The sequence below is a fragment of the Colossoma macropomum genome, unplaced genomic scaffold, assembly GCF_904425465.1.
Source record: "Colossoma macropomum unplaced genomic scaffold, Colossoma_macropomum, whole genome shotgun sequence".
In the NCBI taxonomy this organism is placed as follows: Eukaryota; Metazoa; Chordata; class Actinopteri; order Characiformes; family Serrasalmidae; genus Colossoma; species Colossoma macropomum.
The window spans coordinates 9,178,021-9,192,681 of NW_023494788.1; the positions used below are offsets into that span (position 1 = coordinate 9,178,021).

A 14,661-nucleotide genomic window follows, 5' to 3' on the forward strand; every position below is an offset into this window, starting at 1 on the left:
TCTGCTCTGCACGCCAGTGGCCAAACAAAACGTTTCACGGGATTCTGTTGTTGCCTCAGTCTTGCATAATGCTCGTACACCAATTTTATTGATTGACAAGACCCTCATTAAACTGCGTTTTATTTTATTTTATTTTATTTTTAAGCATTGTGGTCTTTCATTGGTCTTTGTTTGTACACTGTCTGACAAATTATACAAAACAAATGAACAATCGATTCTTACTCTTACCCACAAAAATACAGGTATCTTCTATAATTAAATTATACCTTTTTTTTTTATAAAAAATCTACTTTCTACATTGTATGCTATCAAATAAAGATGTCCAAAACGTTTGTGTCACATTACAAAGAACATTAATAACCTTATTTCTTCTATTTTTATTCTTGCTTCATCCGAAATTAACTTTACTGGCCAACCTCTTACAGTGGTTGCCTAGCAACGCGAGTCCGAATGATCAACAGCTAAGCTAGCAACAGTGCAATCTCCCAGTTTTATTACCTTTTATACTACTATTGTACGTTTTATCTTGTAGATAATTGACAGTCTGCAGGTTCGACAGTTGTAATGAATTACCCAGACATTTCAGACTCTGTTTTAAGAGAGTATTTTCTTAAACATTCACTTCCTCAGCTTTTCAAAGTGATTTACGTCATGACGTAACAGTTAGCGTAAGTACCCCTGTTATCGGCCACCTCAAAACAAAACATCGGGAATCTAAGCTAACTGTAAATAAATGAAAGTACTTTACTCACCCCAATCAACTTAGCTGAGAGCTGAGACAGCAGTCAGTGTAATTGAGCTATTCTAAGCAAAGAGAGTGCTTTACCCTGCCTATACAAAGCTTAATAAACCATTTTATTTAAAAATCTGACATATTTTAACAATATAGTTAATCCACATCTGTGAAGCATTAACTAAAAACACAAACATTTAAAAGTGTATAATTATCAGTGCTGCAGTGTTTAGCCTAGCACATTCAAAGTCAAGGTAAAACACTATCAAATGGAAAAAAGAGAAATAATAACAGGCCTAAGTTCTTATAGTAGGGATCTGTTTGTACCTAGTGTGTGTGGGCTGTGCATCACATGATTTAGCAACACTGAGTTGTTATCTTGATTCATCAGGCCTTACCGGCTGGATTATGTGTCTGTCGCCCTGAAGACCCCTTACGCTTCATTGAAAATGAGCTTTTGGCAATTCAGGAGTGTCAGAAACTTGGGATGGGCTGGTGTGTTGTGTAGCATACTACTAATTCAATTTTGAAATCCTTTCAGTGCCTGACCATCGAGGCCATTTCTGAACATTTGTGGGATCCAAGCAACATCCTGCTTGGGGGCCACCCCAAATATACACTTTTGTGAGCAAGTATTTAAAAAGTCAAAAGTACTTATTTTATCTCGATAAGAAAAAATAAGAACTCCCTTTATCTTTGCATATAAATAATAATAAGAAGAAATTTAACATACTTGGGGTGTCTCAGGGACCCTAAACGACTGCTTATACTGCTTATAGCCAGAATCGGCCTGCTGGCCATAGCTGATAAAACTGTGAACTGTCATGCCAAGTGATAACGCTGTTTCTTCTTTAATGTACAATATCTTTTCAGGCATACATGTTTTGATGATGATGAGCAAGGCACAGTCTCATTATTGCCACTGAGTTTGATGCATGATGTTTGTGAAGAATGGTATGACCTGGTATCCCTTCTTTTTTAATCTGCTTAATTCTTATGTAGATTTTTTTCAGATTCAGTCACATGTATTAGAGGAAGCCTACTCGTGTTATCGAAAGACTTTGACCAAGTAAGTGTAATAGTGAACTCAGCTTTAGTCTAAGTGACACAGTTGATTCATCATTCATTGAGTTCATTAATTTATCAGTAATAAACAGGCTATAATTTCCTGTTTGCCCTCACTAACTCTGAATGAGTTAATGATGGACTGCTCTCAAGGTATCATAACTTTATTGCTTTCTCTAACTGCATGAAGGACAGTGAAAAGTATGGAGAAGTTTCTGTGCCAAGACAAAATCTAAAATAAGTAAATGTTACAAGGTGTTATTCTTATCTTTATGTCAACACTTCATTATAAAATGGTGACAGGTTTGTGTTTGGTGTTTAGGACACTTATCAATTTCACGTTACTAGTTCCTCCACTCTTTTCCTCTTTTTCATTTCAGTTTTATGATAACAGTTTAAAAAATCTCTAAAGAAGAATACCATGTTTTTTGTTTGCAACAGATGCAGTGAAGAAAATACGGGGAGTATGTGTCATCAGTAAAATCATTATTTCAGAATGGCACCAAGTGGTTAAAGACTCAAAAACAGGACAAAAGTACTTTCAGGTAGTTTTAAATGTACCATTAACCAACTGTGAATGACTATGATAAAAGTGTACATACACCGATCAGGCATAACATTATGACCACCTGCTTGTTTCTACGCTCATTGTCCATTTTATCAGCTCTACTTACTATATAGGTGCACTTTGTAGTTCTACAATTACAGACTGTAGTCCATCTGTTTCTCTGCATACTTTGTTAGCCCCCTTTTACCCTGTTCTTCAGTGGTCAGACCCCCATGGACCCTCACAGAGCAGGTACTATTTGGGTGGTGGATTATTCTCAGCACTGCAGTAACACTGACGTGGTGGTGGTGTGTTAGTGTGTGTTGTGCTGGTACGAGTGGATCAGACACAGCAGTGCTGCTGGAGTTTTTAAACACTCTGTCCACTCACTGTCCACTCTATTAGACACTCCTACCTTGTCAGTCCACCTTGTAGATGTAAAGTCAGAGACGATAGCTCATCTGCTGCTGCACAGTTTGTGTTGGTCATCCTCTAGTCCTTTATCAGGGGGCACAGGATGCTGCCCACAGGACGCTGTTGGATGGATATTTTTGGTTGGTGGACTATTCTTAGTCCAGCAGTGACACTGAGGTGTTTAAAAACTCCAGCAGCACTGCTGTGTCTGATCCACTCAGACCAGCACAGCACATACTACATCAGTGTTACTGCAGTACTGAGGATGATCCATCACCCAAATAGTATCTGCTCTGTGAGGGTCCATGGGGGTCCTGACCACTAAAGAACAGGGTAAAAGGGGGCTAACAAAGTATGCAGAGAAACAGATGGACTACAGTCTGTAATTGTAGAACTACAAAGTGCACCTATTAAGTGGAGCTGATAAAATGGACAATGAGTGTAGAAACAAGGAGGTGGTCATAATGTTATGCCTGATCGGTGTATAATTGTACAGTTCTATGCAAACATACATTACATTACATTGCATATTTTGTTGATTTCTCAAGTGAAAATAAGTAAATACAATCTGTGCAGCAAACTATTTAAAAACTATAAACTTAAAAAATAACATTTTTCTCTGTGTGTTAAGACAATGTTAATTTATATTTAATCAAAAAATAGGAATAGTGACATGCAAAAGTTTGAACATTCCTTCATTCCTCCTTTTGGATTTGTTAGGACTGGTTAGCTAACGCGCTAACACTCAAAAATCATGGGCTCCTCGAAGCAGCTGGCCGAGGATCTGAAAATTAAGCTAACTGATTCCTACAAAGCAGGTGAAGGCTATAAACAGATCTCAAAGCACCCCCAGCTCACAATTTCCACTGTCGGTAATGTCTTTAAGAAATGGCAGGTTAGGTGAACTGTGGAAGACCAAGAAAACTCTAGAATTGCTCATATGCTGGACTGAAAGGCAAAGCAAAACCCCCATATGACAGCAAAGGACATAGGAGTGGTGTTGGTTTTACTTGCTCAAATGTGATCTGCATGGAAGAGTCATGAGAAGAAAAATTTGCCCGTGACAAAAGTCTGAAATATGGGCCAGAGGCATTCTGGAAACATCTGGAGGCAAATGTGACACAGCCAGTCAAGAAACTGAAGCTGAAAAGAGGCTGGCTTCTACAAAAGGATAATGATCTAAAATATACCTCAAAATCCACCACAAACAACTTAAAGAAATGCAAGCTGAAGCTTTTGGAATGACCCTCACTGTCCCCCAGCAGGAAATCTGTGGATTTAAACATGCTGTGCATGCAGGACGGCCCAAGAATACAGCAGAACCAGAAGCGTTCTGCATAAAAGAAGAGGGTGAAACTTTCTAAAACAAGAATAGTGAAGTAGCTCTGTATTAACATTTGCAGATAAATGTCAGTTTTTAATATGTTGCTGCAGATGTTGTGTTTACCTGTTTTCACTTCATAAAACAACAAAACTTTTTTTTGCCATGGATGTCCAAACTTTTGCATACAACTGTATATGTTTCTGTGTATGCTTGGTCAGAGACCAGGGCAAGATGTGCTAGACAGTCATGGTCAACACAGAACTTCCTCAAGCAGATGGACTCAACTGCCTGGAAACCCTCAATCAAGGTCCTGTTCCTCCCTATAAAGCTTTAAATTGACTGCACTTTCTTTTTTAAAATATAAAATGTGCTTAAACTGTAAAGAAACATAAATAGAGCACTGTGCATCACTGCAATTCCTACTAGATATAATACCAGATTATCTGATGGCTTTTGTCTTTCTGTCTGCTTTGGGCAGCTACAACCTGATCTATAAGCTGGAAGTTCACAGCTTCATTAATTTCAGTAATGAAATATACTGAATTTACCATATTGTTATACATCTCACTCTATTAGCTCTCTACACTTTTGCAACTGGTCTCACTTAGACCGACAGCTTTTGCTAAGATCATTGCACCAGCTTTGCTGACTTTGTTGATTTTTTGTTCACATTAGATTTGGAGTGTTCTTCAACCTCTGTGGTTAGTTTGTGGCACCACTTCTGAAATGATAATAAAGATTAAAGGAAATAAGCTGCACTTGTTCGGAGGAACTCTGTTCAAAGTGAAAAAAGTGAGACGCACTCTGTCAAAATCTTAAAATATACTTGAGTGAAAGTTAAAAGCATCTACATTTAAGCATATAAAAGTAAAAAGTAAATGTTTTAACATCCACATGGCCTCGGCAGTTCCCATTCGGGGAATCCATAATGCCATCTTCAGGGCCAGTCCATCACTTTATTAACTCAAATGAACTGTGTTAGATGGCTTCAGCAGCAGAACTTGCCCAGAATCACTGACATCTGACATATTTCCCTTTTGAAAACCAACAAAAGAAGGTTGAAATAGCTGTTTATAAGCCACATGAGTAAGCTACTTTAAAATACTTGATATTTCAAAACCATAACATGTGATTTGCTGGGCTTTAGGTTACAAACTACTTTGTCTGTTATTCATGACTGCTGATACAACTTCATTAGCTAGTTAGCAAGCTAAAGCCAGGTTTATAGCCAGACAACACAATTATTCACAAATTTTATTATAGCGATTGGAGAGTATAGGCAAGCTGTATGCATTGAGTGGCTTTATTGGGGGCAATCCAAATCTCCTAGTCATCACATGCAGGGGTTAGACAACAGGCAGGCAACATCAGTAGTATACCACCAGTATGCCATTGTAGGAAGTTTGCATAGTATCACAGTATGCAGTCCTAGACGACGAGCCTTAGACTTCATTAAGAACAAGGCCAAACACAGGTAAAAGTAGGGGTTGCAATCAGTCCATAGAATAAGTCACAGGTGAGCCAATACAAAATGGGAGAGTCCAAATAAGAGAGCCAGGGGGAAGCTGGAGTGAGCCTATGCAGAACAGAGCAGGTCCAAATAGAGTGTCCCCAGAGAGAGACATTTAGACAGTTATGTTCAAATGTATAAAAATAAGTTTTGCACAAAAGTTTGCACAGCTTGGCGATTAGCTCACTGATGCTAACCTAGCAGAGGGCATTCCATTTGAATAATCTGTTCCTCACTGTCCTCTTGTAATGTAGGCATGACAATGGCAGTGGACTGAATATCTGTATGATTGTGTGAAACGATAATTTACATAGAGTCGTATGCAAAAGTTTGGGGCACCCCTGGTCAAATCATGTTTTTGTTGATTTTCTAAGCGAAAATAAGTTACCACTTCCTCTACAGAGATCAGACTTCTGCTCATTTTAATACACAATAACTGTTTATTTACTGAATGTAACATAAAAAAAACATAAAATGTGGCCTGGGTATCTTACACTCAGCAAATAAATAGAAACTGTGCACTGAAATGTGTAGAAAAAGCCATATGTAAGTGTGTTCTCTAAAGAAGATGTTTCACCTAGAAAATCAACAAAACTTGTACTGCAGTGTTCAAACTTTCACATACAACTGTACTACACACTTTAACACACGACTGATGTTTGTGTGATGAATTATGGTTAGCAGTTAGGAGCAGAAGAGAATAAAGTAACCACTGCTGTTATTTAGCAACCAGTGGTCAGTAGAATGAAACATTTATGGTGTTATCAGACGTAACAACAGCTTTTCAACCAATCAGGTTGTGTAATTGGAACTGTTGTGTACTAAGTTGCATTCAGTTCCATCTGTGATCCCTCAGAAGGGCTGCTCTGAGGCTGCAGCCACGTGTCCAGCACAGCAATGATGACGTGCCCTGTTACTGCGGTTATGACAGCATGGGTCAGCTGCTGCAGCCCATCAGAAAACCAAACAAGCTGGAGAGTCACACAGAGGAGGAGCAGCACTGAACAACCAGCAGGAACTTGAGATTTCACCCAACCAGCCTCTACCACACTTCAAGATGTGCCAAAGCCAAACCTTGAAAATTACTGAAATAGTTATGCTCAATCATCACCAACACTATCTTTTGTACTCTAATCATTCAGTATTGCACACATAACCTGCGTGTATCTGCTGGTACAGTTGTCTGTTTAAGCAAACAGTGAATATGTAATGACCAGAATATACCTCTGAATAAATTACAAGTCAACAAGTGAGATAAATATATTTATTTACTTTTTTATGTTTTTTTCAAAATTTGTGTTTACAATTAAAGCATTTTTGAGTGCCAAGTGCACTTTTTAAAAACTCTTCACACCCCCGTCGGCAGAAACATGCAGCTTAGCACAACAGTTCATTTCATGCCCAAAGTGCTCTACAGCTATAGAAACACTGCAGAAACATCTCAAAATACATATAACTGGAATAGTCTGTCAATCAGAGCACAGTCATCTGAAAAACACTAATAACTGTAGGCATTAAGTTAGAGCCACTATTTTATATACATCTATGAAGTAGTAAAGAATTATTTCCTCTGCAGTAATGTTTTACACTGTTTTTAGTTTATTATTCTTTGGCTGATCTTGTAAACACTGTGAACAACGAAAAAGTTGATTTGAAGTGGAACAGCGCAAAATTTGTTTTGAAGTGTTTTTGAGGTTTGAATTGAAAAATATTGATTTTATTTATCTGAAGTCTTGCTGTGCATTGTTTAATTTAATTTTAATTAACTTTAATTCTACTTTACTTTTGTATCAGAGTTTTAACTGAGTTTAATAAAAGCAGCTAAATTGTTACCCCGTGATATATTTTTCAGAAAAAATTACAAAACAGAATGGAATAGCTTTATTGTATGAGAACAGTGTTTCACATTACATTTACATTTACATTTACATCATTTAGCAGACGCTCTTATCCAGAGCGACTTACAAAAAGTTATCTAACAAAGTAAAAAGTCGCAGATACTGTGAATGGTTACACTACCTGATCTGCACCATTTGGCCACAGACTGTCATCCACATCAGACCTAATGTCCCCTCTGGCTTATACACATATGAATACGCATTTTCTTATTATGTGCTGTGCCCATAATGCACTGTCCATTGTGAACAAAAGAACTGTAGAAGTGCGCCCTCTTTATAGACCTGGGCTGGACGTCAGCTCAGATGTGAATCAGTTATGACTGGCCTATTTATATACAATCAGCAGTTGGTCTCTATAACCGTTATTATTTGTGAAGCTTGTTGTCTGATAAAGTATAAGTGATTAAGTAAATTGATATGCAGTTTTTTTGTGTTAGAACAGTTTTGTATGCAAGCATTCGCTAACTGAGTGACAGAAATACACAGTTTTGTTAAAGGCTGAGACTGAGTGAGAAAGAGAATTGGAGAACCTGTTTTTGAATTATGATCATACTGTATTCAAAAAATGATACAACTGTTCATAGTTTGGCCCAAACAGAGTTGTTAAACTAATTGTATGAAGAGTTTTATGAAAGAGAACCTAGCACTGAAAAATGCTCGTTATTAAAACTGTAAATAGTAATAATTTAAATAAAACAAGACAAGACAGAATTTTCTTCTTGTTGTCTAAACGAGTTGCTGCCTTTGTTCTTCTTCGCACTGCATGCAGTGTAAAGGAAAGTTCCTTACAGTTATATTATATTTAAGCAATCACAGTTTGCTTAAAACAAGCGTTTTACCCCAGTTTTAAGCCATTTTAGCTCCCCAGTCTAAGCGTCTCAAACCAGCTCTGGGTCTTCAGACTCACGACGCCTCTGTCCGCAGTGGCTTTGATCCAGCAGTCTTCCTCAGTACCACCGTTCAGCTGGGCTGCACAAACACAAACCCAAGGCTTTAAATGTAGAGCACAATGACAATGCTTGCATAAGGACACTGTGCAGTAGTGTTCCAGAAAATGAGAAATGCAATCTGTATTTCATACCCAGATTAAAACCTATTCGTTCAAGCTGGAAAATGCCTATTGTGTTGGGCGGCTTTTTTTTCTTCTATAGCTTTTAATCACTGTTATTTTATTTGAAGATTGATGTTCAAAAACCTTCCCAGTATTTTTGTTATCTTTCTTAAAGCACTCCCACGTAAAGCACTTTAAAGCAAAAATAAAAATGAACAATTCTATATTTAAAAAAATATATACTATAATTGTAATAATAATTAGAATATTAATAACATTACGTTATTCTTCCTCAGAAGAATGGTATAGAAAATAGAGATTTATACTAACATTTCTCCTAATGGAATATATGTATTTGATCCTTGTTTTATTTACCATTTCCTTTTTATACAGGAAGTCCCACTGAGACAACAGTCTCATTTTCAGTGGGATCCTGTTTACATTGAAACAAACAACAAAAAATGCTGAGTATACAGAGCAGCCCAGTTCAAATGTTGGAACTAAGCTGTTACTGCTATGCGAAAGTCAGAAAGAAAGATGTACTTTGTAATAACTGCAGCTCTCCCATGGATGGAAAAAGTCTGGATCAATGATGTGGTTTTCACTCTTAGTTCATTTACGCACACCAGTGCTTGGGTTTTTGTGACCATGTATGTTTTTAATTTGGTTCAGTTGGCTTCACACTGCAATGGCTAAAATGCATCAAATTGCACATACGTGTATTTACACATGTAGGTGTTTATTTATTGGGCAGAAATATTGCAGGAATACAAGTGCTCTGTTACACTCACAATTGCCACAAAAAACAGAAAAATAGGGAACAGTCTATGTTTATTCACTTAAGACAGCTAGTTTGATAGGGTAAAGAGAATCACAGCTAAAGTAAATGTTTTGATGTTTTCTACCTTTTTCTGCAGTAAAGATGGTGCATAAATCGAGTAGCAACTCCAATCTGTCAATCATACTGAGATTTCAACAGTGCGAACTAGTGGTAAACTGGCGTTACCCCAACTCTCCATGGAAAACTACTGCTGTTTGAACAGGGCCTTAGTTAACACTAGGGTTGTACAGACTAGTTGCTGATCACATGATTATTACTCTAACAACATGGACACCTCAGAGAAGACAACAGGTGAGGAGCCTGGTGATTTCAGGGTCCATATCACTGGTTTCCTTAAGGCTAGCAACGCAATGCAGGGCTTGTTGGAAAGGGCATGTCACTCTCTACTGACCGGTGGAGTTTGGCTTCGTTACTGATTTTTAAAGTTGCTTGTGGCAAAGTTATACCCTCTGCTGTGGTTTTATTCATGATGTCATTAGAGATTAGTCAACATCGACTCAACTTTCATTACATAACTGTCGACTTTAAAAATTCTGAAGTTGTGCAACCTCCAATTAACACAGAGATAAAGATGTTACTCACCCACAACTACAGTTTTTCCTTCAGCTGATTGGCGCTCTGTTTCCTGAGAGAGCTCTGAACTGATGTCCACCATGGTCCCACACAGATGGACCCCTGCTTTCATAGTGGCCGGCACACGGACGCTCACAACACCTGTGCAGAGGTGTGTGTTAAGCACAGAGAGGGAAGAAAGCTATTGAGAATTGAGCTACTGAATCCTGTAATTTCTTATGCTATTTTTCTTATATTAAAATGGGAGATGTGACAAAAATATATCACAACACTTGGTGACAGTTTCATTACAAATGATACATGTCATACCCAGGCATTTATTATTTTCTGAGGTTAACCAACAAGTTATGGAACAGATACAATGCACCAGGAAAACTGCCACATGAAAAAAAGTTAATGACAGAGTTTCGATGTTTTATTTAAGAACAAGCCATTCAACAAGGAAAATTTATAAAACATGCAGTTGGTCAGTGCTTTAAAAATGACAATAGAACCGGAAAAAGACAGTGTAATGTAATTTCTAACAATGCTGACACAATATTGTCGTATTGCCCGTTTTATTTATTTTATCTGGTTAATCTTTAGGAAGTAGCCCAGCTGAGACCGGAGTGTTGTTTATAATGTGTGATCATAAGGCACATAATGGAAATAGGAATCAAAGAAAACCCTCAAAACATCTAAATATTATGTGTGTTACGACATTGCATATTGAAATTGCATGCAAAGTTTCAAAAGAAAGTTAATTTATTAGTTCACATTCATGTAATGACTGAAATGTTTGATTCTCTGTGGTTTGCTTACAGAGCCAATTCCTACAGGACAAGGTTTCAAAAATATTCTTGGTGTATAAAAAAAATACCTTGCTGGGTATGAAGGTCAGCTGTTCCAGTTTGGCTCACATATACATCAATGTTTCCAGCATTAGTGACCGCTGTCAGAGCACCACTCGAACTGTCTGCAGGATCACAACAGATATTTATTACTGCATTCAAATTCAGACAGATCCTCTGAGAAAGTTCACGTACCAATGATGACATCCCCCCTGACGCTCTGCACACGTGCTTCACCTGTTCAATAGATAACAGCATGTTAGTCATGCGAATTATATGCACCTACAAAATACAAAACAAACTTTAAAAAGACTTTGAAGTGTTACTAACTAAATACTGAATAGATACTGAAAAAAATAATATTTTATTCAGTGTAATCTGTTAAATATTTAGTATTACGCAAAAATGATAAGTAGATGTAAAAATAAAAAAAAAAGCTATATTTAAAAAAGCTATTTATATGGGTAATAAATGTGTCTTTAATTTTATATTTACATTGGTATATATATATTTATGTTTAGGTTTACACTAATTATGTATGATGTTTTTACATACATAACCACACAAATTGCCATGATAAATGTTTTTTTTTAAATAACGTGCCCAAGACATTTGTACCGTGATTTCTACTTTTTTGTCCTGAACCAGACTGTGCATCACAGTCTGAATCAACACAAACACCTCAGAAACAAAACAACAGCTTTTTGCTCCTGTTTCTCACCGTGTAAATGTCCAATATGGATTTTCCCTGAAGAGGAAGCCACTGAACTTGACTCAGCATAAATGGCTTTCACTTTTACTGGACCATGCTCTGTGGACACATTCATGGCAGTCCCCTGGATCTTTTTAATATCAACACTCTGGAAAATTCACACAAATAGTCAGATTAGTGTTATAACAACGTAACTGGTGTGTACAGAGCATGTAATAAGATGTGTGACATTTACACTGTCTCCAGCAGCACTGATGTCTACGTCACCGTGTATAGTACCCATGCCTGTGATGTCTCCTCCACTGGACCGCACCTGTACTTTATGACTCTAAAAATCAAAACGACTGTATTAATGGTGCATTAATGAGATGTAATACAGTACCTGTTATGACACTGTACTATAAGAAATACAATTCAGGTTATCTAAGTCTTTTTCCAAGCAACAAATATAGCTTTAACAAATGCAAAAATAGATAGATAGATAGATAGATAGAAAGAAGGACAGACAAATAGACAGTGATCAACAGAGAAACAGACAGACAGACAGAAATAGATACGTAGACAGAAACAGATACAGAGACAGATAGACAGACAAAAATATAGACAGACAGACAAATAAACAAACAGATGGATAGATAGATAGATAGACAGACAGACAGACAGACAGACAGACAGACAGGCAGAAAGACAGGTAGGTAGATAGGTAGAGTGATAAACAGACAAACAGACAGACAGATAGATAGACAAAAAGAAGGACAGACAGGTAGACAGAGTGATGGACAGATGGACAGACAGACAGAGAGACAGATAGATAGATAGATCTATAGATAGATAGACAGATAGATAGAAAGACGGGTAGATAGAAAGACAGGTAAGTAGATAGGTAGACACAGTGACGGACAGACAGACAGACAGAAAGAAAGTCGTGTAGGTAGATAGGTAGACAGAGTGAAAAACAGACAGATAGGCAGACAGATAGACAGATAGATAGATAGAAATATAGATAGACAGATAGATAGATAGAAATATAGATAGACAGATAGATAGACAAAAAGAAGGACCGACAGGTAGACAGAGTGATCGACAGATGCACAGACAGACAGAAAGAGAGACAGAGATAGATAGATAGATATATAGATAGATAGATAGATAGATAGACAGACAGACAGAAAGACGGGTTGGTAGATAGGTAGACACAGTGATAGACAGACAGACAGACAGACAGACAGATAGATAGATAGATAGATAGATAGATAGACAGACAGACAGATAGATAAATAAGCAGGCAGGCAAACAGAGAGAGTTAGAGAGAGACAGAGAGAGAGGGAGAGAGATAAATAGACTTACAAAGACAGACAGAGACAGACAGATAGATAAGCAGGTAGGCAAACAGAGAGAGAGAGAGAGAGAGAGAGAGAGAGAGAGAGAGAGAGAGAGAGAGAGAGAGAAATAGATAGACAAACAGACAGACAGACGGCTTTATTATCCATTTCTGTATACAGGACTAATGCAATATCACCTTACCTTTACAGACTGAAGGACACAGTGACCTCTTTCTGTTTGAACCTGACAGAGATCACTTTCCATGTTCTGGATCCTCACATTGCCCCTTCCCTGAGTAACAACTTGGAGATCTGCAGGGACAAATAAGAATCAAATGGATGTACTATACTTTGAGAAAATGTAATAAAACAAAATTCACTCACTGACCTTCATAGACTCACTCTGAAGGATTAGGATTGGTTTCACTGGTTAATTATATGATTTTAATAATTTCTAGCTTTTTCACTACAAGGCCAAATGCATGTACATCATCCTGTTAGCTACAGAGGACTTATGGAATTTGCACAGTATTACAGTACAATACAGTGCCTTTGATGCACCAAGTGAAAGTGGCTTGCATCAACTAGAGGCACAATATGCCTTATACCTCATTCAACCAGACGGCTCATATTTTGTGTGCCAGATAATTATTCTTCATGCCAAAAAGGAATATTATACAAAACTTTAATAAATATTAACCTAATTTAAGTGGAAATGGACATAAACACATACCACTTTTAATTGGAGTTGTCAGTTCTACAGACATATTACTGCTGGACTCATCCGAGCTGATAATACTAAGTTCTTTGCTCTGGTCATCATAGTGAACATGAAAACTGTCCAGACTGAAGTCCTGCACATCACCGCTTCCAAGGAGAGTAATGAACGCCCGGTCTGCACCGGGAAAGGCATGCGGATCTAGTGGTCGTACTGATATATTACAGTGCAGACTGCATTTGATTTTGACAAATGAACTGACTGCTACTGTCCACTGTCTCAGAGCGCTGCCCGGAGGAGCAGAAACATCCGAAAACGCTCGACAAGCATGGGAGGGAAAGAGTCTCGGACATCCCCGCACACATCCTAAACGAACAATCCCGTAAAATAAGCGGTGTTTCATTATAAAAGTGTCCTTAAAGCGGCTGTGACTCGATTAAAACAGACCCACACTGTACAACAGGTCTTTACATCACGGGGGTCACAGAAATAAAGCGCACAGAAATGACGATGGAGCTCTGGGACAACGGACATGGAATTGTGGGAAATGGAGTTCTTGACATTAACCAATTTCTTTAAACCTTGTTTATCAATGGGCTCAACTCGAAATCACACAGACCACTGTGTTCGTAAAAGCAAACACTTCACATATAAAGATATCGATATCTTATATATGCTTTTTTTAATTCAGTTGCAAATGATTGTTGCAAATTGTTGAAGGTTATCTCTGCAGCGTTTTAGGAATACTGGACTACATGCGCCATCTAGTGGTCATGTTTTGAATGCAATGCCCAAACCAAATGATGAATTAATTTCTGATTAATGAAGTAGTGGGTAATTATAAACTGGAAGGCCATTCCCTGGTCTGCAATCCATCTAGGAAGTCAGTTACTAGCTACAGTGAAAAAACGACCGCCCTTCGCTTCCACAGTGCAGAGACCTGCATCTACTTTGTGCAGAGGTTTAGACGTTCATGCAAAATCATACTGAATGCTGAGTAAAGCTGGGATAAATACGAGGTAAAATAACTTTAACCATCACTATTATGATGGGGATGCTGTTGTTGTGTGGATCAAATGTCCATTGCAGTGGACATCACCAGGACAGACAGACAAAAAGATAG

At 37.7% G+C, this 14,661-nt stretch overlaps 1 protein-coding gene across 1 annotated transcript; it reads right to left on the reverse strand.

The window, feature by feature from the left end:
* Positions 1-7,570: 7,570 nt before the first annotated feature.
* Positions 7,571-14,026, reverse strand: fam185a (family with sequence similarity 185 member A). Its single transcript, XM_036568277.1, has 8 exons — positions 13,554-14,026; positions 13,023-13,132; positions 11,734-11,826; positions 11,508-11,646; positions 10,982-11,023; positions 10,816-10,911; positions 9,966-10,097; positions 7,571-8,460 (listed from the first exon to the last, which is right to left on the reverse strand). The coding sequence occupies exons 1-8, from the start codon at positions 13,939-13,941 to the stop codon at positions 8,348-8,350; spliced, it is 1,113 nt and encodes a 370-aa protein (XP_036424170.1). The 5' UTR covers positions 13,942-14,026; the 3' UTR covers positions 7,571-8,347.
* Between the last annotated feature and the right edge of the window lie 635 nt (positions 14,027-14,661).